The 27,172-nt window shown below is 42.0% G+C and overlaps 1 protein-coding gene across 2 annotated transcripts in view; it reads right to left on the bottom strand.

Moving 5' to 3' along the window:
- Positions 1–213: 213 nt before the first annotated feature.
- Positions 214–27,172, bottom strand: part of LOC141133516 (uncharacterized) — a 74,384-nt gene continuing 47,425 nt past the window's right edge. For both annotated transcript variants that reach the window (XM_073622943.1, XM_073622942.1), the window contains exons 5-10: positions 24,065–24,259; positions 16,402–16,429; positions 14,186–14,226; positions 9,794–9,840; positions 4,737–4,802; positions 214–3,175 (exon numbers count right to left, since the gene is read on the bottom strand). In XM_073622943.1, the coding sequence (XP_073479044.1) occupies positions 3,059–3,175; positions 4,737–4,802; positions 9,794–9,840; positions 14,186–14,226; positions 16,402–16,429; positions 24,065–24,259 (494 nt within the window). In that variant the 3' untranslated portion in view covers positions 214–3,058. The remainder of the gene's footprint in view (positions 3,176–4,736; positions 4,803–9,793; positions 9,841–14,185; positions 14,227–16,401; positions 16,430–24,064; positions 24,260–27,172) is intronic.

Genomic DNA, 27,172 nt, shown 5'->3' on the forward strand with positions numbered 1-27,172 from the left:
CCTATGGAGATTTTTAGTAGCGTAATTAGTCAGTATATATAATGTTTGGGGGTTCTAAGTAATTTTCTAGCAAAAAATACAGATTTTTAAAATGTAAACAAAAAGTCTTCAAGTGTTTAAACTTCATTTTTATACATACAAACAAAATATATTACACACTGTGTATATATATATATATATATATATATATATATATATATATATATATATATATATATACTTTATTATTATGTCACTTTATTTTAAGAATATGAAAGATGAAATTGCAGTAAAAAGATATCCAACATGTCAAGCCTTAAAGTTGGGCGTCCCTGTGAAAAGACAATAAACTTCCATACTCAAAATTTCCATAGGTGATCCTTTTAAAGGTCATCATTTTAGAGTTATTCTTACAAGAATGCCCTAGAATTATTTTTCACAATACCTAATATGTGTAGAACAATCAACATTTTTGCACATAGGTGCCCCAATAAGTGCCTCAATGTTCATATGTGAGCGTACGTGGGGGCTTTACTTTTCTGCTTGGGTGTATCTTTTTTTGTAAGGTTTTTTTTTTTCCACTAAACTTTATTGCTGTGACATAGGGGACTGACAATATTTTACTTTGATAGGTTCTCTTTATGGAGACATGGTCTATTAGACCCCTGAAGTCTCCTCCACTTGAAGCTAATGGAGGGCAGATCGTACTTCATTCGCTTCATTCTGAGCCACAGCGGGCAGGGAAAGTGACAGCTGAAACCAAAAGAGACAATGGTGGGGCAACAGAGTTAAGGAAACATGGCGGGGGGCTCCTGTTATGGGGGTCCATGGATGTGATTTAGTAGATTGTCTATCAGCATTGTCACTACTGATTTATAAATCTGTACCCTCCTTTTGAAAGCTACAGTGTCTGAGAGGGAGAGCTTAGGAGGAACTAATTAGGAGGATTTGTCTCAGTGCCAATGAAGTCCATCGAATGCATCTTACTGAAATATGGGGGCAACGATGCTGCTCCACTCAAAAATTCAGAACAACATTGTCATCTCCCATGTAGGTAGGATGCAGCGTGATGCAGTGGCAATAATACACAGTCCAGGTGCAATGTAAGAACATGTATTGAAATAATGCAAAGACAGTTCACAATACACCTGGAGGTTCCAACCAGGAACACTCATGGGTCCAACAGCATGTAGAGAGCAGGTCTAAATCGAACTGACATCATGTGTTAGAATGCGGCCTGGCCATGCCTAAGTGGGAATATGTCAACAGAAGTTGCGAGCCTTACGCATTCCCTCCTCATCAGGAACTTTTCTCTGCTGCTAGTTCTGCCTCTACCTTTCTCTACTCCACCCACTTTCAAAATATGTGCCAAGCCTGGGAGCCAGGGTCTTAAATTAGCTCTGCATGACCCAAGATGAATGTTAGCGTCACATGGGCCAGCAGCATGCAACCAGATGGCTTACGCACTGACCTAGGAAGACATAGAGAGACCAGGCCGCCCTTGACTTCCTCTTCAACTGCACTGCCGCTGAAGATGAGCACCACCTACAGTGGAGAAAGTAGACTGCACCTGCCAAAGCCAATGCAGGCTGTCCCTGCTTGCATTACAGGGAGATGAGAAGATGTAGCAGGGAATTGTCACTACTAATTTTTAAACCTGTCGCCTCCATCTGGGAGCTGCAGTGTCTGGGAGGGAGAGCTTGTGAGGAACACATGAGGATTTGGCTCACTCAGGGGGGGTAAAGGAAGTTTTTCTTCTTTTATATCATAAAACCTGTTCATAATATAGTAAATGGATTTTAGGCTTGTTTAGACTGTCATACAGGAGCCAATAGATGCAACAAAGAAATAACTTGTGCTGAGAGAAATACACAAGTTCCCTCTGCTGACCTCTACTTCTGAAAATGCCATCTGCTTGTCCAGGCTGTCATGTTGACCCGATGGCTTCCAGAATTTCAAATTCATTGGCTGAGTATTCAGACTGGGAATTCTGACCTTACATGGTGCCTACTTATTCTGAGTCAATGATCCCGATGCCTAGAGAAACCCTGGATTCACCTAATGAAAAGACCTGAAAGCTTTGCAAATGCTTTGTACAAGCTTGATGTACACCCTGCTCTTATACAAGTTGGAGCCCGTGTGTACAAGACATTCAAACTCATTACATTTTCAGTTTAAATCAGCTAATGCATTTCAGGTACATCAAAACAAATACATACGCAATGCCTTATGGTGGTTTTTCTTTAAAAAGTAGGACCGATCTGAGTTGAAAGGCCTGTCCCCTGCCAGCATGCTGTGGAGAAGGTCTCTGTCTCTTTGTGTGGATTCAATCATCTCTGTGAAGGTCCAAAGCACCCCCTGATGAATCAGACCTATAGATTTGTAATCAGCAAAATCATGACTCCTGCTAATTAGGGAGGGGTATAGGTTTGACTCAGCAGGGGGGGTGTTGGACTTCTGTTGAGATACTGCTGCTACTACACAAAGAACAAGGGTCCGCCTCTAAAACATGCCTTCAAGGGACAGGCTTTTCTACTCTAGGGCTAGTTTACTCTTGTGTTCGGATCACTCTCCAGAGGGCATTGTATAGGCAATGCAGAGGAATTCACCTTCTGTTTTAACCCCTAAAACCCTGCACCAGTGCACCACAACCACGTTGTGGAGCACCCCCATTCAGTTGAATAGACTGCAGTGCGTTTTCCCCCATTCAGTTTTAAGTCCCCCCCATCATTTGAATGGTCGTGTTGTGAGCACCCCATTCAGATGAATGGGCATACATTGTGGTTGCGGGGTGCCCCATTTGGTTGAATGGGGGAAGTCGTGGGGCGCCTTGTTGGATGAATGGGCCTTGTTCTGCCGAAGGTACTGCTGGCTGAACACAACAGTGAGGATGGTCTTTGCCAAGGCACCATGCAAAGCATCTTCGCTGCAGCATATGTACAGTATGCACCCTATGCTGCCTTTGCAGCATAAGGTGGTGGTGGTGGGGGGGGTGGACTTTGCACAGTATTGGTTTTGTTGCACCTGGAATCCATTTAGTGGATTTGAACTGAATTTTCAGTTGGGCTTTAATAAAACCCTATTTATGGGCTGTATTGACCACGTCCGCATAGACAACCTCCTCACTGTGCTTTGGCCGAGCTCGACTTTTATCATTCAGTTTGGTTTCGTCCAGTTTGGCATAAAGCAGTTTATCCTGCGGAAAGAGGATAGTTGAGTTAAGTCAACACACATTCTATACAACTCATCCAAAATAATACAAATATCATCACCTCCACACATGTGAATGGAGACTGGACAGATAGATGTAGGTCTTCATTCATTTTACGTTTATAGAGTATGGGGAATTTGAAAGTAAAATATATTATATTACAAAATACACTGCAATGTATTGGAGCAAAGCGTAGTGTTGGGAGTCATCTGAAGCAGTGAGCCATTGACATTGCAATGTTTCATATTGTTGCCCATTGACAGTGATCAGCATTCGGGAACCGGCCATCATCATAGGGTTCAGCAGCAGGAATAGCCAACTAAATCCCTGAAAAGAGACATCTCCATTTCTAAAGCTGACCATACACTAGTAGAAATTTGTTGAAGAACATTTCATTTTTAATCACAGTGACAAGAAAATTCAAAGGATCGGGATAGAAAATCTTTCTTGAATGAACATATTTCTAACAGTGTATGTGGTTTTTGTTTGGGAAAGTGAGTTCTTTCCAAAAAATCGAAATGCTAATTGCATTTTTAATGTACTACATTCACCAAGTCATCAAACGTATTGAGAATTCTGGTACAAATGTTTATTTAAATGTTTGTATGAACGTTCATTAAAAAAATCTACTTGCATATGGCATAAGATGGGTGTTAGAGATAATGATAGTCTGCTCCTGTTCTGTCCCAATTATTTGCATTTTTCTGCGTTCTTTTGAATGGCATCAAGTTAATATTTTTCAGCAGTATTCTGATGTCTAGTGGTGGTTTTAGGCCACTAGAAGTTGTTTCCTTAAATGATTTGCTATCTCCGTCTTATGCCGTGTACACACGGGCGGACTTTTCGACCGAATCCGTCGGACAATCCGACCGTGTGTGGGCTTCATCGGACCTTCAGTGGACTTATCTGTCGAAAATCAGATGGACTTTAGATTTGGAACATGTTTCAAATCTTTCCGCCGGACCCAGTTCCTATCGAGAAATCCACTCGTCTGTATGCTAGTCCGACGGACGAAAACCGACGCTAGGGCAGCTATTGGCTACTGGCCATCAACTTCCTTATTTTAGTCCGGTCATACGTCATTAGGTACTAATCCGTCGGACTTTTGTGTGATCGTGTGTAGGCAAGTCTGTTCGTTAGAGAGTCAGTCGAAAGTCCATCGGAAAGACCTTTGATGCCGAAAAGTCCGCCCGTGTGTACACAGAATTAGTTTAGTATTAGTTAGTTCAGTCCTATCTAGACCCTCCCGTTTCTTCTATGTGTCCTCAGTGGATATTAGAAATTCATAGAGACAAGGCTTGGGAAAGTCATTGTCTTCTTAAACTTCAAAGGACTGGAAAAGCATCCTCTGTGCTGCAGTTATCTGAAGTAAAAATTGGTTGGATTCAACGTCTGTGTCATTATTGAAGAGTTAAGCTGCCTGTGGATAGTGCTAAGTCAGCAGGTGGCCATTCTCTTTGGATAGACTGAGTCTGTGAAGGTATGTCAAAGCATAAAACATCTGAAACCGACCCCCCCCCAATGCCATCTGTCTCTAAGTACTTACATCTGCTCCATCCTCCACAGTTCCTCCCAAATTATCAGCGCCAACCACTGGGACCTCACCTGGCTTCTGGAAGCAAATAATAACCAAGTTACATTTAAATACCAACTTAAAGTGTATCTAAACTCAAGAGCCAAATTGCAATTTAGCAGTCCTTAGATGTGTCATCTGCATTATATAACTGCAGCTAGATATATCATGACCTGGATAAAAGAGAGCCTTTGCAGATATGGTGGCTGCATTCGTTTTCTTTTTTCAGGCTAAGTGATATTTCCCATAAATACAGTAAAATAGCTGTTGATCCTGCCAGAAATCCAATGTCCTTGTAACTTCCTGTGCACTGAACCGGAATCTCAAACAATTTCATGAGCTTTCTCAGCTATCTTCTAGAAAACAAATCCGCTCTATGGAGATTAGTAGAGGGAGACATGTTTGTTTTTCAAATCAGAAGAACAGCCTAGGGTGACAAAACTGCTTCTCGATAGACCTAGTGCAATGAATATGCCATAATGTAAATATTGTGGATGAGAACAGGAAGAGATTTGACTGGCATCATCATCCCTTAAATCTCAAAGATAACCAATAAGCATATTTTGGATGTAATTTTCAAGGTGCAGAATTGTCACAGACCATAAAGCTGTTAGGTTTAAATAAAATGTACTATTTTATCATTAAAAACAATACACAATTGATTTAAGGACACTGTTTACATTTTGTGGGTTTAGGAAACACATCCCTTTTACATATAGTCTTCTACATGTTTCACCATCATGGCTTCATCAGGAAGTACATGTAAAAGATGCAACTGAACAAAAGAGAAAATAACAATTCAAAAATCATATAACTTAAATATGAAATTAATCATACACATGTTTCTGAACCCAAACACACCAGGATGGTGTCAATCCCTCAAAATCACGACCAAGCCCACACACTATATTTCAGATGGCCAATTCACCCCCCCCCCCAACTATTTATTGTTCCACCTGAAATATAGTGTGTGGGCTTGGTCATGATTTTGAGGGATTGATACCATCCTGGTGGGTTTGTTTTCAGAAACATATGTGTATAATTAATTTCATATTTAAGTAAAATGATTTTTGAGTTGTTATTTTCTCTTTTGTTCAGTTGCATCTCTTACATGTACTTCCTGATGAAGCCCTGATGGCGAAACATGTAGAAGGCTATATGTAAAGGGATGTTTTTTCTATACCCACAACATGTATACAGTCTCGTTACATCAATTTTTCGCTGTTTTTAAAAATAAGAGTAAATGTACTATTTTAACAGCTTTATGGTCTGTGAAAAACTTGCACCTTGAAAATTCCATCTAAAATATGTTTATTGGTTATCTTTGATATGTGCAATGAATGTTGTCAATTTATGCAAGTTTTCCAATAAGAGAGAACAGCAGCTGTTGGTTGCTATCAGGATTCCTCTGGGTGAAACTGTAGGCAGCCCTATGGACAGAACAGCCAGGAGTATAGGAGGGAGGGGAGTCACTGCTCTGAGTCACTGGGGTTAATTTACAAAACAGGTTGTCAATGTTCACTCAGTAAAATTAAAGGGTCACTGGGTACAGTAAAAGTTTATTTAGTTTATTGATTAAAGCTGTGTTCATCTATCCAAACCTATGCGAAACACTTTTTTTTTTAGATTTTCATTTGAACATTCTCTGACTGTCTACTAAATCATTCATATTCACTTGTGTGGTAACTTTAGATTGAGCTACTGAGCTCTTTAAACAGCACTTTTTTCAAATAAATTAGATAGGGATACACAGATAAACACATATAAAGAAGCCAAAAACCTCCACATCCTTGCTGCAGATAAACATACAAAATATTTGCATGCAATATTTTACATTTACTAAGCCAAAAAAAAAAAATTGTGATGTGTAGAAAAGCAATATGTTTTTAATATCGAAAGAACAATCACAGGCGGAAGAGTTGGAATGAATCATGAAGGTAGATCCACCAACACCATCCAAGTTTATATTTAGGCAAAATATAAACACAATTTTTTAGCCACTTTCCACCCCTTCCTGTTCCAACATGACTGCGCACCAGTGCACAACGCAAGGTCCATAAATACATGGATGAGCGAGTTTGGGGTGGAGGAACTTCACTGGCCTGCACAGAGTTCTGACCTCAAACTGATAGAACACCTTTGGGATGAATTAGAGCTGAGACTGTGAGCCAGGCCTTCTCATCCACTGACCTCACAAATGGGCTTCTGGAAGAATGGTCAAACATTCCCATAGACACACTCCTAAACTTTGTGGACGGCCTTCCCAGAAGAGTTGAAGCTGTTATAGCTGCAAAGGGTGGGCCAACCCAATTTTGAACCCTACGGACTAAGACTGGGATGCCATTAACCCTTTCGCTGCCAGGCCCTGTGCTCCATTTTGTACACTCAGGTGGCCAGACCATTTTTGCACTTTTTCCTTTGCTTTTTTATTCTTTACTTATAGCTTTTAGAATTTGTGAAAGACCCCCAAAAACCATATATTTTCTGAAAGCACATGATCAGTAGAATAAAAATAAGGTGCTACTGATTTTTTAGACCCCGCGGTAATGTTTATCAAAGCAATATATTTGCAAAAAATACACTAAAACCATTATTAGGAGATAAAAACACAGCAAATTTTTCAAAATTCCTACTAAATATAAAAGCTTAACCTGCTTTGAGTTAATAAAGAACAAATATTTGTAACATTTAGATATATAGATATTTATTTTGATAGATATTTTGCGAAATGGTGAAAACTGAACAGACGCAAAAGTGTAAATATCCAAATTTCTCAAAAAATCTGAAGGTTTTATTTTTGTACCCTTACAGCTTTCAGAATTTGTGAAAGACCCCCAAAACCATATATTTTCTGAAAGGGTACGACCTCTAGGATAAAAAAAAGGTGCTACGGATTTTTTAAACCCCAAGGTATTTGCGCAGATGTTAATTTTTCCCACCACTGAACCCTCCTGCTCATCTGCTCCACCGCTGTACCCTCTTCTCATCTATGATATGTGTGATGTGCAGAGTGGTAAAAGGAAGCAGAGATGAGACACATCTACCTGTCCTGGCACACTCATCCTGCTGATCCACCTCTCACATCAAGCCCACATGCTTGTATGTGATATATATGATGTATGGGATGTATGGGATGTATGGGATGTATGTGATGTATATGATGTATGGGATGTATGAGATGTATGTGATGTATATGATGTCACCTACAAGCATCTGGAATGGATGCACAATGATGAGCTCAGGTCAGGGGCATTTTCTGAAAGCAGTGGGCCTGTGTTCAGGATCATAAGTTGGGCCCCCACAGCTGAGAAAAAGTGCGGCACTCTGCGATGCAGCTAAAGTTGGGTGTGATTTTCATTGCACTGAATACTGGTTGTGGCTTAAAAAGACACAGAGTGTCCGGGGTTCAGTAATAAGTTACGCAAAGGTTCAGGAATAATTTCAACAAAGTTCCCAGAAGCTCAACAGTAATTCCACAAACTGTCACCCAGATTGTGGTTTTCTCAATCACAGTGAAATCCCTTCTTTCTGGGATTGGTAGTGGCAACCAAGAGAGTCCTCTTCCTCCAGATGATGGGCGGGGCTAGCAGGACTGTGATTGGCTTTAGTAGTGGCCAATGACAGTCCTCCTCCTTCTGGAAACAGGGACCGCCCCTCCCTAGCAGAACTGCACCCAATCACTTTCCCATCACAAAAGCTGACAATCGCAGCTACAGCAAAGTTAGAGAACCAAACAATGTTTCCAATCTTTTACAATGTGTGGGGGGCCATAGTGCCCCCCCCTCTGTGCAGGTGCGGTGTGGGGAACTCTGAAATTGGAATGCATTAGTGTCTCACCAACACTTCCCTGCACTGCTCTGCTGATGGGGAGGGAGTAGGGTTGCCACCTCATCCCTTTAAAACCGAACACATACTAATTACACAGGTTGTGTGTCTGATTAAGGTGGTAATTAAACTCACTTGCTGCCTTATCTGCATTAAATTAGCCTCAGAACCTGTGTAATTCATATTCAGGTTTAAAGGGATGAGGTGGCAACCCTAGGAGGGAGTCGAGTGCCGGCAAAAGAGGCTTTGAGTGCTGCTTGCGGCACCAGTGCCAGGGGTTGCCTACCCCTGGAATAAGGAATCTGTATAGAGATTCCTCACTCATTCATAAACTGACAGTCTGATACATAGTAACACTCGCAGTTATTTTTATCAGATGTCAGTGGGCATATAGGAGCATTCATAGTGATTGCTGCATGTGCCCAGGTTGCCACACTTAGGGGGATGGTAAACACATGTTTACCAAGCCCCCCTAAGCCCAAACATCTCCCGCACTGCCCCCCCTCCCCCCGCCGCGATCCCCAGCCTGACAGCTTACCGGAGCAGAAGCCACAGGCTGCAGGAGGTGAAGGAGGGATGTCGCTGGAGCAGGGATGAATCGGGGTGTGGGGGCCAGTATTGGGGGGCTATCTGAGTGATGGGGGACACACATCTGGATCCCCCCCAAGCCCCCAGCAGCACCTGAAGCCAGCAAGAGCGGCAGAGGAGGGATGTCGGTTTATGATAGTGGCTGCAGAGGGATCTAATTTGTGGGGGGGCGGGTCAGTGCCAGGGGAAAGGGGGTAGAGGGGGATAGGAGAGGAGAGTGGGTGGAGTAGTTTTAGGTGGAAGCGAGCTGTGGGAGGTAGAGAGGCAGGGGATAGGGAAGTGGCGGCATGGAGGGGGGGGTCAGTCACATTAGGGGTTAATAACTCTGATCAGCGGGTGGTAATCCGCTGATCAGAGTTATAGAATTGTTCTGCAGAGTCTTCTCATTGAAGTGACCATAAGCTTATAGGAGAGAGAGAAAGGAGGTCCATACGCCGTACTGACCTGGACGCCTGCAGGCCCTTTTGTAGATCCGTACGGCATACGGACTTGGCAGTGAAAGGCATGTAAAGGCAGGCGTCCCAATACTTTTGGTAATATAGTGTATATATATTTATTGTACAATATATATAAAATTTATAAACATATATTTTGATAAGAATATCACAGGTGCTCACCTTTGAGCTTGTCTCCGAGTATCCTGTCTCTTTACTTGACCTATCACCTGGAAATCAATGAAGAGTTTAAGGAAATGTCCCCAGTACATTACATAGTTACATAGTAGGTGAGGTTGAAAAAAGACACCATCAAGTCCAACCTATGTGTGTGATTATATGTCAGTATTACATTGTATATCCCTGTATGTTTCGGTCGTTCAGGTGCTTGTCTAATAGTTTCTTGAAACTACCGATGCCCCACCGCTGAGACCACCACCTGTGGAAGGGAATTCCACATCCTTGCCGCTCTTACAGTAAAGAACCCTCTACGTAGTTTAAGGTTAAACCTCTTTTCTTCTAATTTTAATGAGTGGTCGCGTATCTTATTAAACTCCCTTCTGCAGAAAAGTTTTATTCCTATTGTGGGGTCACCAGTACGGTATTTTGTAAATTGAAATCATATCCCCTCTCAAGCGTCTCTTCTCCAGAGACATAAAGGTATTTAGTTATTATTGTGCTTTAGATTGTGAAATAATATATTGGTGTATTGTTGAGAGCTAAACATAATAAAGCCTGATTGACCTTTTAGTTTAAATCAGCTAACTACATTCCAAATGCATTAAAACAAAAGATATGCAAAGTCATGTCCCTTTTTTTTTTTTTTTTTTTTTTTTTAGAAAGCAGCCACACCCGCAGAAGAAAAGCCTGTGCCCTACCATCTCCGTAAGGAACTATATGCACAGGTAGGGAAGGCAAAAGAGGTGAGTCACTGCTCTAAATCGTTTACTTGTGTGTAAAAAAACTTCAACTTGAGCTACTGACCACTGTAAACACTTCCTTTTTTTTTCCTAGCAAAACAGCCAAGAAGAGCCTTAAAAATGTGAAAAGGAGCCAAGAACTCCATCTGCTGAAGGAAAATTATGATACAAAATTTTAATGATATATTTTATATTTACTTGATTATAAAATAGGAAAAAAATACATTAAATGTGTTAAATTTAGTTGTAGGGATGGGCCGAACACCCGCCTCCGGGTTGGTTCGCACCAGAACACCTCGAACATGGTGCGAGATGGATTGAAATGTGTCTGGTTCAGCAGGGACCGGACAGATTTTGGTCCATGTGTGACCACTGATATTGAACAGAAGTCGATCTACTGATCAAATTCTGTTTAAACTGGCCTGTCAGATAGAGGCCACTCAATCAGTGCCTGAAACCAATGGCTGTAGCACTGATCTGTGTATTCTGTCAGCGGGGGAGTCTCCATGCTGTCATAATATAATAGCGCAGTGGGGAGGATTTTCCCATACACCTCGAATGTGTGGATGGGAGAATTGGTTCAGTTTTTTTGTTTAGCCCGCTGGCTGAAGGAAGCCATGTATGGCCAGCTTAAAGTGATTGTAAAGGTTGGCATTTTTTAAAAATAAAAATAACAAACGTGTTATACTTACCTGCTCTGTGCAAGGGTTTTGCACAGACCAGTCCTGATCCTCCTCTTCTGGGGTGCCCTGTTGGCACTCCTGGATAGCTGTTTTCCATGGGGGCACCCATTCAAGCGCACTCCAGAGTCCCGCTGCTGTGTCTATTGACACCGCCCCCCATGTCAGTGGATTTGATTGACAGCAGCAGGAGCCAATGGCTGCTATCAATCTATCCAATGAGGACAGAGACAGCGGCTGGGCTTATGCACGTAGATGGAACGGATGGTTTCAGGTAAGAAAAAGAAGGGGGGGGGGGCACTGGGGCAGCTGTAACAATTAAGGTTTTTCACCTTAATGCATAGAATGCATGAGACTTTACAACCCTTTTAAGTCTGTTATTTTTAATTTTTCAACTTTATTTAACAGACCAAGCTGTCCAGCAAAAGTTGTAGTTACAGAGATGAGACGAACCATTTACCACCGACAGGGGTGCTTACAATGATCAGCTTTTATTCTTTTATATAAACATTTATCTCAAAATGAAAAAAAAAAAGGTTGATACACAGTATCTCACAAAAGCGAGTACACCCCCTCACATTTTTGTAAATGTAGCACCCTGGGTTTAGTCAGGGAGCTCTCCTCACAAATTTACTTGCCAAGAGTAGTTATCTTGGTTGATTGTTAGAGATCTATTGATTTCTCCCTAAGTTTGGCCTTGTTGCACTTTTCTCTTCTACCACTAAGTGGCCGGGTACTTGGTGGTACTAGATATGAGAAGGGCAACCCAAGGTCAGGTTATGAGTATATGGGGTATCTCAGCCAATGGGAAGGTGTTTTCTTGAATCCCTTGGCCTGCTGGGAAAACATATATATTCGGGTGGAGTCAGGTGATCGGGGTTCGGTGCCACCTGGATGGCTGTCCGGGTGGACGTGTGACATACACCCTGGGCTGCTAGGCTGGCGATTGGGCCTATATCAGGGGCATCTGGCTGCCAGGCTGTGTGAGGGCCTATCAGGGCCTGTGCTACCACTACGCAAACTAGGCAGCCGCCTAGGGCGCACTGCTGCCTAGGGCGCCCGGCCACTGGTGTTCCTACTCCGTTCTCTCTGCAGCAAGCAACTAAGTCTCAGCATCAGCTGGCAGCCGCCGCTCAGTTCGCACATAGTGTCATAGGCGCAGCGTCGGCGGAGGACTGTATCTGTGTCCCAACTCCCGAATGAATGGAAGCAAGCAAACATTTATTGATGGGCATTGGTAGGCTGCATAATTGGTCGGTGCTTCAGGGGTGGAGCCAAGGGGGGCGGCAAAATGAGGTTTAGCCTAGGGTGTCAAAAATCCTTGCACCAGCCCTGAGGCCTATCCAGAAGAGAGCAGTGCAGGGTTGGGATTGCGGCTTGCAGTCCAACCAGAAGTGATGGTTCTGCCAGCCGGAGAACCTGCCAGTGGTCAGAGGTAGAAGGGAAGCTGTCACCACAAAGGGACCAATCACTTTTACCAGGGACCACAGTGAGTAACTGAAGTAAAGGAACCGTATTCTCGCCGAAAGGGCACGGTGAAGAATCGGGAAAATTCAGGCGGTGATCAAGTCAGGGACCCAACCTGTGGAAGAGATGCTTGCAGAGAAGCCTTGTGAGTCAAGCCAGGGACCTCGCCAGTAAGCAAGGGTGAAGCTTGAGAAGTATCTTGAGTGCCAAGCTAGGGACCCAGCAGAGAAGCAGGGGTGACGCTTGAGGGAGCTACCACAGCAAACCTTGGAGGAGCTCAAGGGATTCAGAGTCAGTGAAACAGAGGGTCTAGTGAGAGACCAGGAGCTCAGTGTTGAAGAATTACAAGAGGCAGTTGTAGTGGAGCTGAAGGAACTGTTACATTTGAGTTAGGAACTGTTAAAAGACTGTTACCATAGGAGACAGCATCCCTGCAAGTGCATATGTGGCTTCTTGCTGGGGCCTTTCCCTGCATGGCTGTTCTCTTATTGAAGTCTCGGAGTCTGCCAATTGAATTAGCAACTATCTAAGGGTGTCCTGGCCCACACCTCTTTCCCCCATAAATACAAAAAAAGGACTGTTAAGAGAGATAAAAACCTCTTTTACATCCTAGAAATGTCTGGCGCCCAATAACTTTGTCCACCTTGCACCCACTATGCCTCACAACCCACCACATACAGAAGGATGTCAGCTATCTTTGGCTTGGAAAGTTCTCATTAGACTGGATAAGGCCAGATACTTTGCTACATAAATATTTTATTATGTCTTTTAATGTGACAAACGAAAGAAATGACACTTTGCTACAAAAGTAAAGTAGTGAGTGTACAGCTTGTATAACAGTGTAAATTTGCTGTCCCCTCAAAATAACTCAACACACGGCCATTAAACCGCTGGCAGCAAAAGTGAGTGCACCCCTAAGTGAAAATGTCAAAATTGGGCCCAAAGTGTCAATATTTTGTGTGGCCACCATTATTTTCCAGCACTGCCTTAACCCTCTTGGGCATGGAGTTCACCAGAGCTTCATAGGTTGTCACTGGAGTCCTCTTCCACTCCTCCATGATGACATCACAGAGCTGGTGGATGTTAGAGACCTTGCACTCCTCCACCTTCCGTTTGAGGATACCCCACAGATGCTCAATAGGGTTTAGGTCTGGAGACATGCTTGGCCAATCCATCACCTTTACCCTCAGCTTCTTTAGCAAAGCAGTGGTCATATTGGAGGTGTGTTTGGGGTCATTATCATGTTGGAATACTGCCCTGCGGCCCAGTCCCTGAAGGGAGGGGATCATGCTCTGCTTCAGTATATCACAGTACATGTTGGTATGCAGTTTTGTCCAAATTTTGGAAATTGATTTTGTGTTCATTGAGATAAGGATTAAAATCTTACTTTTCAAAGGGGGTGTACTCATTTATACTGAGCGCTGTATATTACATTTTTGATTTTGGGTTTAATACCCCTTCATATAAGTACACTTTTTATATAGGTTCATATATGTTCTTTGCCGTACCTTTAGCTGGATCCTGGATGGTGTTCATCTGATGTTCAGAACTAAAACAAAAATAAGTATGTCAGACTCTGCACAATGAAGCAGAATGTTTGTTTATTGAATCAAAAATGTACACCAAATGAATGTTGAGTAAGTGAAAAATATGAAAATTCCCCAGCACAGACTAAAATAAGCCAATCAAACAATAAGTTGAATGCCAGGTCAATGTTTTTCTCTGCTGTGTTGCTCTGTCTCACTTAGAAGGCCCACTTGGGAACACTCACAAATTCCAACAGCATGCAGTGAAGCAGGTTTCAGCCCAACTGACTGTTAGGAGGAGCAAAATGTGGCCTAGCCATCTCGTGCCCAAACGGGAAGATGTCTAGAGAAGTTGCGAACCCTACACTTTCTCTCCTCATTGGAAACCTTTCCCTACCGCCAAAACTGTCCCTGACAGACTGGTAACCTGTCCCTAAACCACCCACTAGCAAATATGCGCCAAAACCTGAGGGCAAAAAAGACTCTGGTGACCTAAGATGGCCACAAAGGGTCACCAGGACACAGTGCAGCCAACCTGTCAGAGAATACCAACCAGCCATTTGGCTAATAGGAATATGCATGCACGAATACATGTGGCTAATAGAAATGCGCATGCGCGCATGAATCTCCACAGAACGGCTATCGGGAATGCACATGCGAACAGGCACGCGCGCAATGTATGTTGGTGACAGATGCACTATTTAAGGATACTTCTGCCTGTGCTCTAATACTGACTGGTCTTCAGCTGTTCCCTGTGTCCTGTGTACCTCCAGTGTGTTCCCTTAATTGCTGTCCCAGCTTACTCCTGACCTGGTCTCGGATCCTGCTTCTGTCCAGTCGCTATTCCTGACCCGGCTCGTTCCTGCCTTTGGCTCTGCTCCAGATTTGGTACCACGTTGCCCACCTGTTGATGACCCTGGCTAATCCTGTGATCACGCTTCTGTCTCAGATCCTGGCTTACCGCCCCGTTGGAGTGTCTGCCTGGCTGTATGCTGCTGCAGTTATGCGCCCTGCTGTGTGTTCCTGCTGCAAGTCTGTGGAGAGCTCTGACCAGCCACATGTCCTGGCCCCACAGTACAAGTGGAGTGCTTCCTTAACCCCAGCTGTTCCTGATCTCATTCTCCTGCTGCCTTGGAACCACATCTCCCACTGCAAGTTCCCCGATCTTCATCTGCAGGCACTCGTGTTCCTCCTGTCCCTCAGTGCCCTCTGTTTCACCCCCCAGTGGGACTTGGGCTGGAGATACAAGAGAGGCTGACCTTGTCATTTCAGTCTCCTCTCAGGTACGTGACACAACCAAAATGCTGTCTCTAGGAACCAGGAAACCACAGAGAACCCCAGTTTCCCCTGACTTCCTCTGCAGGCTGTAATGCCACTCTGGTCGGGCGCCATCTACAGTGGAGAAAGCAGACTGCATCTGCCTACAAAGTGACCCTACTGACTGGACAGACTGGGTCTGAGAAAGTATGTCAATACATAAAGTGTCACATGAAATAGAATATGTGTAGTGATTTCATTTTTGCCTTCTTCATACAGCTGAAAAATAGTTGTTTTCGTGGCTCTCTCCTTGCCCCACTGACATCAACACTGCAGATATGATGGACACCAGTGCTGATATTATTTTTCCATCTATGTTTGGTTTCTCCCAGTGCACACCAGTGATGTAGCTGTGGCCATGTGTTTTGGTGTTTCTATGCACTGGCTCCAGTGTCAGCTGCACATCATTGCCCTGGAATGGCAACCTGATCATAAAAACAGTGTTTGGGCTATGTGTGTCAGCACAGCTGCTTGTAGCACTATTGTTTTTTACTCATTAACCACTTATGGACCACCCACCGTCATTATACGTCAGTACTGTGAAGAGGAGTATCGTTGTTATAGCAGCAGCTAGCTGCCATAATCCCGGTGTCCTCTTCTTCAGCGGGCCGTCCGCTTCAAGATAAAAGTGGTCTGATTTTAACTTGTAAACAACAAGTTTGAAAAATAGGCTCAGGGCTGAAGTGGTTAATACCCCTTGCCTTAAATATATTATGCTACGCAACAACTTCAGCCTTTGACTTTTGTAATTTGCTTTTAACTGGAGTTCCACTTTAAGCCATAATTGTTCAAGAACAAATGACCCAATGATATGAGATCAGACCAAGGAGGTGTAGATTGAAAACTGGAGAGGAGTAACAGTCTGTAATTATCACACTTACATATTTCCTTTCTTTTTGCAGAGAACACCTGCAAGAAATAAACAGGCATTCATTTTTTTAACCACCAGAAGACTCTACTTCCTTCCTTCATAACCAGAGCATTTATGAATGGCAATTGCATGGTCATGCAACACTGTACCCAAAATAAATTCTATTATTTTTTTTTCACACAAATAGAACTTATAGAACTTTATTTTGGTAGTATTTGATCACCACTGGATTTTTTATTTTTTGCTATATAAATGAAAAAATACCAACGGTTTTGAAAAAAGCATGATTCTGTTATAAAATTTGCAAACAATCTTTCTTCATAAATATAGAGCAAAATGTATACTTCTACATTTCTTTGGTGAAAATAACCTAAATCAGTGTATATTATTTAGTCTGTAGGAACTTATACAGTCCACAAACTTCTGTGTGTACATATATATATATATACACACATACATACACACATACATACATACATACATACATACATTTGAAAATTCATGACTTCAAAGGCCTATCTCATTTATTGAGGTCCTAAAATGCCAGGACAGTACAAATACCCCCAAATGTTCTCTATGTGGAAAGTAGACAGTCTCAGGTATTTAGTAAGAGGCATGGTGAGTTTTTTTGAAGATGTAATTTTTTGTTAAATGTTTTAGGAAAATGAAGAAATTAAATAAAACATACACTCTGCAGTGCAGTGTCATTATAGGACTGGTGTGGCGGTGATCGGGGACACTGACTGGTGACAGTTTGTAAAAAAAATAATACTTTTTCAATTATTTATTTATTTTTTGCTATTTTTTTACACCCTGTCATCGGAGTAGTTTAGTGTCACCATCGTGATATTATTGCTTATAGCAGTGATGATCATTGGTATGAGCAATGGCTTTCATTCATGACAGCTTGCTTACTATTGTGATCTGTGATTGGCTACAGCTAATCATACGGTACGGGATGCTGTGATTGGCTCAGATACCATACGATAGCTGTGGGTCAATCACAGCATCACAACAGTAAGCAAGCTGTCATGAACGGAAGCCATTCATGACAATTTTGCTTACATTTAATCATGTGATCGCTATGATTGGTCATAGCAATCACATAATAGCATCGTGATCTGCTGTGGTCAGGAGATCGCCATGCCGCGGCACCCCAGGGGACACGCTAATGTGCATGTGCTAGGCGTCGTGCCACTATGTTGCCTAGCCTGTAGCTGCCGCTTGGCTGCAGTAAATGTACTGTGGGCAGGTGGCAAGCAGTTAAATCAATTTCTGCCTGCATGCTTAATCACCACCATTATACCACAATGGTCAGGGGCAGTAATATTATATGCCCCCTTCATTGGTAGTCATAGTCAAGAACAACAAATCCCCTCTTTCTTTGTGGTCATTGGTAATAATATTATAATTCCCATGCTTTAGTGGTCAGTGGAGATAACAATAAATTAGTGGTCAGTGGCAGTACCATAAAGTCCTATCTTTATTGATGGTCAGTGGCAGGAACATTACATTTGGGTGCATACTCTCCTCCCAACCCAACACAGGAGACATGTAATTATCCTGCGACCTCACCAGGGCCAAAGAATTATAGATCCACTCCACTCTTTTCCTGCAAACAAAACTCTGAGGCCCGATGGTTGACCCTTGGAGTGGTACAAAGCAAACCTTTTAGCACCTCATGTGCTTGTGGTTTAACAGGATGCCTTTAGGCATAGTTTTTTATCTCCCTATGTCGGAGGTGTTGAAACTTCTCTTGCCAATACCCAACCCAGGTATAGATACTTGAAGGTATGAATATTTTGTACTGGTTTCTGGTATAATCTCTCTACAGGGGGTCAGTCACCAGGGAAGCCTCCTATCAGCTTTGCTTTCTATAATAGTAATGGTGCCCTTGGCGCGCTGTATTAGAAAATCCCACATGATTCTTGGCATTTGGCTGGGGGGGTTTGGAAGATTCCATTCTTCTGTATGCCGAATATGATCTTATCCACTTATGTAACTCTGAACACTTGATGGTGGTGTCAATGAATATAATAGATTGTTTTAGTGAGGTTATAGATTTGGAGGAGAATTAGGCTAAATCGGCCATCTTTCCTATAGGTCCCCACAAATTGTTCCCATTTCTGGTGTGCTACAAAATAGTTTTCAATACCTTGGTATTTCCATCCATATTTAGTTTTCCAAATTCATCTAAACCCAAATGTCACTCCTATGGAAACTAAACTTCAAGTGTGGTCCACACTTCCAATAAATCTGATAGATAAAATTACCTTTGTTAAACACCCCAATACCTCTACATCTTAAAGCAGCACTCTAACATCCTTACAGTCTTCATTCAGTGAGGGACGTGAAGTAAGGGAAAATCTCTCTAATGGAGACCCGGATAGTAATAAAAACGTGGATCTAATTCTAGAACAAATAAAAATAGGTTCTAATTCTCCCTCCATCCAAAACTTAACAAAAAGGTTTTTGACTTGGCATACACGTTAATTAAAACACATGGGTACCACCATTGCTACACCTTGCTCCTAATTATCTAATATTCTTGTTATTTGTAATGACGTTTATTTACGGGTCAGACTGGGTCTAGAACCTCATCTAAGCCAGCTCTAAGGTTATGGAGTTAGGGGGAATCACAAGTAGAGGCAGGAACCACACCGACGCCAGATTCAAACTGCTTCCAACTTAAGATGCGGGTGGGCGCCTGCCATTCCATTTACTCCTCCTGTCACTATTTTTGGCTCCCCTCGACCGTACAGTAGGACCTAAGATGCCCCTAACAGATAAGGTCTGACATTGCTTGTAGATATTGGCACTCCTAAACTCCTAGCCCAACCAATCGACCTAGCATGTTACTTTATTATATTAATGGATTATCTTGATGTTACCCCTTTTTGGAACTGTATATTTCATGAACTGATTTATATATATATATACACAGTATCTCACAAAAGTGAGTACACCCCTCACATTTTTGTAAATATTTTATTATATCTTTTCCTGAGACAACACTGAAGAAATTACACTTTACTGCAAAGTAGTGAGTGTACAGCTTGTATAACAATGTAATAACTCAACACAGAGCCATTAATTTCTAAACCGCTGGCAACAAAAGTGAGTACAAAAGTGAATATGTCCAAATTAGGCCCAAAGTGTCAATATTTTGTGTTGCCACCATTATTTTCCAGCACTTCCTTAACCCTCACGGGCATGGAGTTCACCAGAGCTTCACAGGTTGCCACTGGAGTCCTCTTCCACTCCTCCATGACCACATCACGGAGCTGGTGGATGTTAGAGACCTTGCACTCCTCCACCTTCCGTTTGAGGATGCCCCACAGATGCTCAATAGGGTTTAGGTCTGGAGACATGCTTGGCCAGTCCATCACCTTTACGCTCAGCTTCTTTAGCAAGGCAGTGGTCATCCTGGAGGTGTGTTTGAGGTTGTTATGTTGGAATAGTGCCCTGCGGCCCACTCTCCGAAGGGAGGGGATCATGCTCTGCTTCAGTATGTCACAGTACATGTTGGCATTCATGGTTCCCTCAATGAACTGTATCTCCCCAGTGCCGGCAGCACTCATGCAGCCCCAGACTATGGCACTCCCACCACCATGCTTGACTGTAAATACGTTTATCTTTGTCTCATTAGACCACAGATGACCCCCGGTCTCAGTTTTGCTGTAATGCGCTCATGTGAGCGTATTCGCACATACAGACGTTAGTGGAAGACCATTGGCTGCAGAAACCTTCCTGTGGACACGGCAGATCTGTTTTCTCTTTTAGGGATGATCGTTTATGCCTCACCAAGAGACTGGCCACCTCATGGCGATTGCATTAACGCTCCTAGCATACAGATCTGTGTACATGGGAACAATAGCAAAACCATACAAATATTATGGCCTACTGAGCCATGATAGAGTACGGCTCGCGTCATTTGTAGCGGTGGGAATGTGCACACGATTGTGTTCAGAGCCATGTAGTTAGTGTTTAAATTGTGAGACACTTTGTGTTTCACAAGAGGCTGACCGCATGGCTCTGCACACGACCATCTGCACACGTCACTACTGGAATTTTATTTGAATATATACATGTGTGTGATTGGTTCTTTTGAAAGAATACAAGTGTCTGATTGGCTGATTCTGAAGCCACCACCTTCCTTTGTTATTCATGTTTACAGTAAATAAAAGCAGCAGATCATTGTAGTCATTTTTTGCTAAGCTCAATGTGATACCAGTGTCTGTCTACACAAGCTCGCTTTTCCGGCATTATACCAGAGAGCTATGATTGTGCTTATTAGCGCATGGAATTATTTGCTTATAGGCGAAGCTTATAATTTCCACCACAGAATCAATGCTGCCAGCACTCATACATCTACAGTCCGGTCCATAAATATTGGGACAGCGACACAATTCTAATCTTTTTGGCTCTATACACCACCACAATGGATTTAAATGAAACGAACAAGATGTGCTTTTACTGCAGACTTTCAGCTTTAATTTGAGGGTATTTACATCCAAATCAGGTGAACAGTGTAGGAATTACAACAGTTTGTATATGTGCCTCCCACTTTTTAAGGGACCAAAAGTAATGGGACAATTGGCTGCTCAGCTGTTCCATGGCCAGGTGTGTGTTATTCCCTCATTATCCCATTTACAAGGAGCAGATGAAAGGTCCAGAGTTAATTTCAAGTGTGCTATTTGCATTTGGAATCTGTCGCTGTCAACTCTCAATATGAGATCCAAAGAGCTGTCACTATCAGTGAAGCAAGCCATCGTTAGGCTGAAAAAGCAAAACAAATCCATCAGAGAGATAGCAAAAACATTAGGTGTGGCCAAATCAACTGTTTGGAACATCCTTAAAAAGAGAGAACACACCAGTGAGCTCAGCAACACCAAAACACCCTGGAGAGCACGGAAAACAACTGTGGTGGATGACCGAAGAATTTTTTCCCTGGTGAAGAAAACACCCTTCACAACAGTTGGCCAGATCAAGAACACTCTCCAGGAGGTAGGTGTATGTGTGTCAAAGTCAACAATCAAGAGAAGACTTCACCAGAGTGAATACAGAGGGTTCACCACAAGATGTAAACCATTGGTGAGCCTCAAAAACGGGAAGGCCAGATTAGAGTTTGCTAAACCACATCTAAAAAAGCCTTCACAGTTCTGGAAAACATCTTATGGACAGATGAGACCAAGATCAACTTGTACCAGAGCGATGGGAAGAGAAGAGTATGGAGAAGGAAAGGAACTGCTCATGATCCAAAGCACACCACCTCATCAGTGAAGCATGGTGGTGGTAGTGTCATAGCGTGGGCATGTATGGCTGCCAATGGAACCGGTCCTCTTGTATTTATTGATGATGTGACTGCTGCCAAAAGCAGCAGGATGAATTCTGAAGTGTTTCGGGCAATATTATCTGCTCATATTCAGCAAAATGCTTCAGAACTCATTGGACGACGCTTCACAGTACAGATGGACAATGACCCGAAGCATACTGCGAAAGCACACAAAGAGTTTTTTAAGGGAAAGAAGTGGAATGTTATGCAATGGCCAAGTCAATCACCTGACCTGAATCCGATTGAGCATGCATTTCACTTGCTGAAGACAAAACTGAAGAGAAAATGCCCCAAGAACAAGCAGGAACTGAAGACGGTTGCAGTAGAGGTCTGGCAGAGCATCGCCAGGGATGAAACCCAGCATCTGGTGATGTCTATGTGTTCCAGACCTCAGGCTGTAATTGACTGCAAAGGATTTGCAACCAAGTATTAGAAAGTGAAAGTTTGATGGATGATTGTTAATCTGTTCCATGACTTTTGGTCCCTTAAAAAGTGGGAGGCACATATACAAACTGTTGTAATTCCTACACCATTCACCTGATTTGGATGTAAATATCCTCAAACTAAAGCTGAAAGTCTGCAGTTAAAGAACGTCTTGTTTGTTTCATTTCAAATCCATTGTGGTGGTGTATAGAGCCAAAAGGATTAGAATTGTGTCGATGTCCCAATATTTATGGACCTGACTGTATTTCCCAAAGACAACCTCTGGATATGATGCTGAGCATGTTCACTCAACTTTTTTGGTAGAACCATGGCGAGGCCTGTTCTGAGGGGAACCTGTCCTGTTAAACCCCTGTATGGTCTTGGCCACCGTGCTGCAGCTCAGTTTCAGAGTCTTGAAAATCTTCTTGTAGCCTAGGCCATCTTTATGTAGAGCAACAATTCATTTTTTCAGCTCCTCAGAGGGTTTTTTGCCATGAGGTGCCATGTTGAACTTCCAGTGACCAGTATGAGAGAGTGAGAGCGATAACACCAAATTTAACACACCTGCCCCCCATTCACACCTGAGACCTTGTAACACTAATGAGTCACATGACAGGGGGGGGTGGCTGGCTGATTGGGCCCAATTTGGACATTTTCACTTAGGGGTGTACTCACTTTTGTTGCCAACGATTTAGATAATAATGGCTGTGTGTTTAGTTATTTTGACGGGGAGAGCAAATTTACACTGTTATACAAGCTGTACACTCACTACTTTACATTGTAGCAAAGTGTCATTTTTTTCAGTGTTGTCACATGAAAAGATAGAATAAAATATTTACAAAAATGTGAGGGGTGTACTCACTTTTGTGAGATTCTGTATGTTACTTGGTCTTATACTGCAATCCTCTTATGTTTTTGTTTCTATGCTTTCAACTTTAATCAATAAAAATAGCTTATAAGAACAAATGGATAAAAGGTAGAGAACCAAATTTCGTAGAGAATGTTACATGGGTTTGCAGTGACTTTCTGTTACACCTGTGAATGGATAGCTAACCTTGTTTGGACAATAAAAAAAATCTCCTGAATGAGAAGGAGGAATTATTCATTTATAACTAATGGCAATTTTTTTTTTGGATAGAATGAAAATGGATTAGAACACCTGTATGTTTTTATTGCTGTCTGTACCTCCTTTAGGGAGTATCACCCTCTCTATTTACCATTATCATCGAAAGTGAAATTAAGCCGCGAACACACGAGCGGAATGTCCGACAGAAAAAGTCCGACGGAAGCTTTTCATCATCTATTCCAATCGTGTGTAGGCCTCATCGGACTTTCTTTTTGAAAATTCTGACGGACCTAGAAATAGAACATGCTCTAAATATTTCCGACGGAACCAATTCCTATCGAGAAAACCGCTCGTCTGTATTCTGTTCCGATGGACCAAAAACGACGCATGCTGTGAAGCAAGTATGAGACGGAAGCTATTGGCTACTGGCTATTAAACTTCCTTTTTCTAGTCCCGTTGTACCTGCTGTACTACTTTGGATTGACCGTGTGTAGGCAAGACTACTTGAATGGAATTCCGTCGGAGTTCCGTCGGAGAAACCTTCGGAGTTTATGCCGATGGCTAAACCGGTCGTGTGTACGCGGCATAAAAGAAAATCCCAAATTTTGGCTTGTCCCCAGAAAAGTAATAGAGGGGAAATCTTTCAATAGGGACCTGGGGGTCTCCAAGATATTCCCTTAATTTACAAGGATTTCCTCTCACTTCCTGTTTTGACTATGGGATAGGAAGTGAAGGTGAATCTCCCCAATGAGACAAAGATGACAAAATACTTACATGAGTTATTACCCTACTTTGTCCAAAAATTAAAAAAAAAAAGTTTGCCTATAGATTTGCTTTACGCTTACTCACCTTTTACTTTCAAAACTAGTAAGATCAGGATGATAACAATCATGATAATCACAGAGGTAATGATAATACTGATTATGGAAATTGGCAATTCTTTAGGGGTCTTTTCAGTAGGACTTGTTTCTTGTATAGGAATGTCTCCTTTAATTGAATGGGTTCCCTGATTAGAAACATAGGATCTGTCCTGCCAGTTGGCGTCTAACAAAATAAAATACAATGAAAATGTTAACTAACACAGAGGAAAATACATGTAACAAACCTGTGAGCCTTAATTAAAAGTTGTTATAAAAGAACAATTAATATGATTGAAAAAAAGAAACATGCAAAAGCCATCATAGCCATAGAGAAACTGATATTAATAACATTACATTTAAAAAGAGACTTAAATGGTCAATTTTATTATATTTTTGAAAGTGTATACATTTATAAAGTAATGTTTTAAATCTGATTCTGTACTGCTTATGTAAAATATTTATTCTACAAAAAAATATTTAACCACTTCAGCCCCTTCAATTAAAAAGTTGAATATAATACCATTAAATATAAAAGTTTAAAAAAAATATTTTTTAAAACTGTAATTTTCGGCCAAGTGCATGGTGTTTCAGCACCAAAATTTCCATTCGGTGCGCCTCTAGTATCCAGCATCAGTGAAGCTATGGTTAGTTCAGTTAACAATGATCCAGACCTAGGTTATTTATCAATAATGAAAACGTAAATTGTTGTGATGCGTACAAAACAAAAAGCCTAGATTTCCAATTTAATGCAGAACTCCAGTCACACATCTAAATATACAGGTACAGTGAGGAAAATTATTATTTGATCCAAAACCATCAACCAAAAATCCAGAAAAAACACATAATACAATTGTTATAAATTGAGTTGCAACTCAGTGAGTAAAATAAGTATTTGATCCCCTACCAACCAACGATAAATCTGCCTCCCACAGACTGGCTACAGTAGCTGCTCATGTAGTACACTGATTAGTCCTGTCAGTTTAAGAAGGTGCTCTCGATGACAACTCATTATGTGTATAAAAGACACCTGTCCACAGAATCTTTTTCTTCCATTCAAACCTCACCATCATGGGCAAGACCAAAGAGCTGTCTAAGGACATCAGGGGCAAGATTGTAGACCTGCACACAAGGCTGGAATGGGCCACAAGACCATCAACAACAAACTTGGTGAGAAGGAGACAACAGTTGGAGCGATTATTCGCCAATGGAAGAAATACAAAATAACCATCAATCGCCCTCGGTCTGGAGCTCCATATAAGATTTAGTCTCATGGGATAAGGATGATCATAAGAAAAGTGAGGGATTACCCCAGAACTAGGCGCTTGTGAATGATCTCAAGGCAGTTGGAACCACAGTCACCAAACAAACCATTGGTAACACAATACGCCACCTTGGATTGAAATTCTGCAGCACCCTCAAGGTCCCCCTCCTCGGGATGGCACATGTACAGGCCCATCTGAAGTTTGCCAATGAACATCTAAATCATTCAGAGAAGGATTAGGAGAAAGTGCTGTGGTCAGATGAGATCAAAATTGAGCTCTTTGGCATTTGGCATTAACTCGACTCGCTGTGTTTGGAGAAAAAAATGCTGACTGTGACCCTAAGAACGCCATCCCTACAGTCAAGCACGGAGGAGGAAACATTATACTTTGGGGCTGTTTCTCTGCTAGAGGTACAGTCCGACTTTGCCGCAATGAGGGGCCAACAGACGGGGCCATGTATTGTTAAATCCTGGATGAGAACCTTCTTGCCTCAGCCAGAACACTGAAGATGGGTCATGGATGGCTCTTCCAGCAGGACAATGACCCAAATCATACCGCCAATGCAACAAAGATGTGGATCAAGAAGAAGCACATTAAAGGAGAAGTAGAGCTAAAGCTTGTTTGGCTATACTTTTCCTATGGATCACAGGAGTGCAGTTCGTTTTGTACTCTTGTGACCCGTTTTCAGCAGAGAGTGAGGTGAAATCGCTCTCTGATGATGTCACTGATTTCAGCCCAGGCACCACGTCATCACGACAATAAAGTCTGGATCCACCAGCGGTAAGTATGATTCAGGAAAAAAAATCCTTTACTTTTCTTTTAAGGTCATGGCATGGTGTGACCTAGCCAGTCTCTAGACCTCAATCCTATAGAAAATTTATGGAGGAAACTGAAACTTCGAGTTTCCAGCCAAGAAACCATAAGGATTTAGAGAAGATCTGTAAAGAAGAGTGGACCAAAATCCCTCCTGAGATGTGTGCAACCCTGGTCACCAACTACAAGAAACGTCTGAACTCTGTGCTTGCCAACAAGGTTTCCTCCAAGTACTAAGTCATGTTTTGCGTGGGGTTTAAATACATATTTTTCTACCTGAACTGTAACTTCATTTATAACATTTGCATCATGTGTTTCTTCTGGATTTTTTGGTTGATATTCTGTCTCTATCATTTAAAATACACCTATGATAAAAATTCTAGACCCTTAATTTCTTTGTAAGTGGGCTAACCTACAAAATTAGCAGGGGATCAAATAGTTATTTTCCCCACTGTATATACAAATATTAAAAAAAATATATATCTATATATATATATATATAGATATATATAGTATATATATACACACTGTATATTGCAGCTTATGGTCCTTGGATGTGGTAGTTGAACTTGTTTTTTCTTTTTTTTCGAAACTAAAAACATTTTCAGCAAATACAGAAAATACCTGTTGATCCCACCAGAAATACAGTGTCCTTGTCACCTCCTATAAGCTGAATTGAAGAATATCTTTCTTTCCTAGCTATATTCTGTAGCATAGACATGGGCAGGGGATACCCTAATCATCCCGTTTGGCGCAGATTCCCCCTGCTGATATTTCACCAAAGCCCTCCAACGGGGCTCCTAAAAAATTGAAAAAATAATAAAAGTATAAAAGAATAAAATAATAAAAATAAAAAACTGACACCATCCACTGCCCTACTAACACTGTTCATATTTTAATACATTTGGGGTACACACCATAATGCAATGAGCTATGCACACCTATGCTCTGTAGCCTAACAATTTGCCTGTCCCTCGTATAATGGAGATGAAGAGATATGGACTGGTTTGTAGTCCATATCA

This window comes from Aquarana catesbeiana, linkage group LG03, assembly GCF_042186555.1.
Source record: "Aquarana catesbeiana isolate 2022-GZ linkage group LG03, ASM4218655v1, whole genome shotgun sequence".
Classification (NCBI taxonomy): Eukaryota; Metazoa; Chordata; class Amphibia; order Anura; family Ranidae; genus Aquarana; species Aquarana catesbeiana.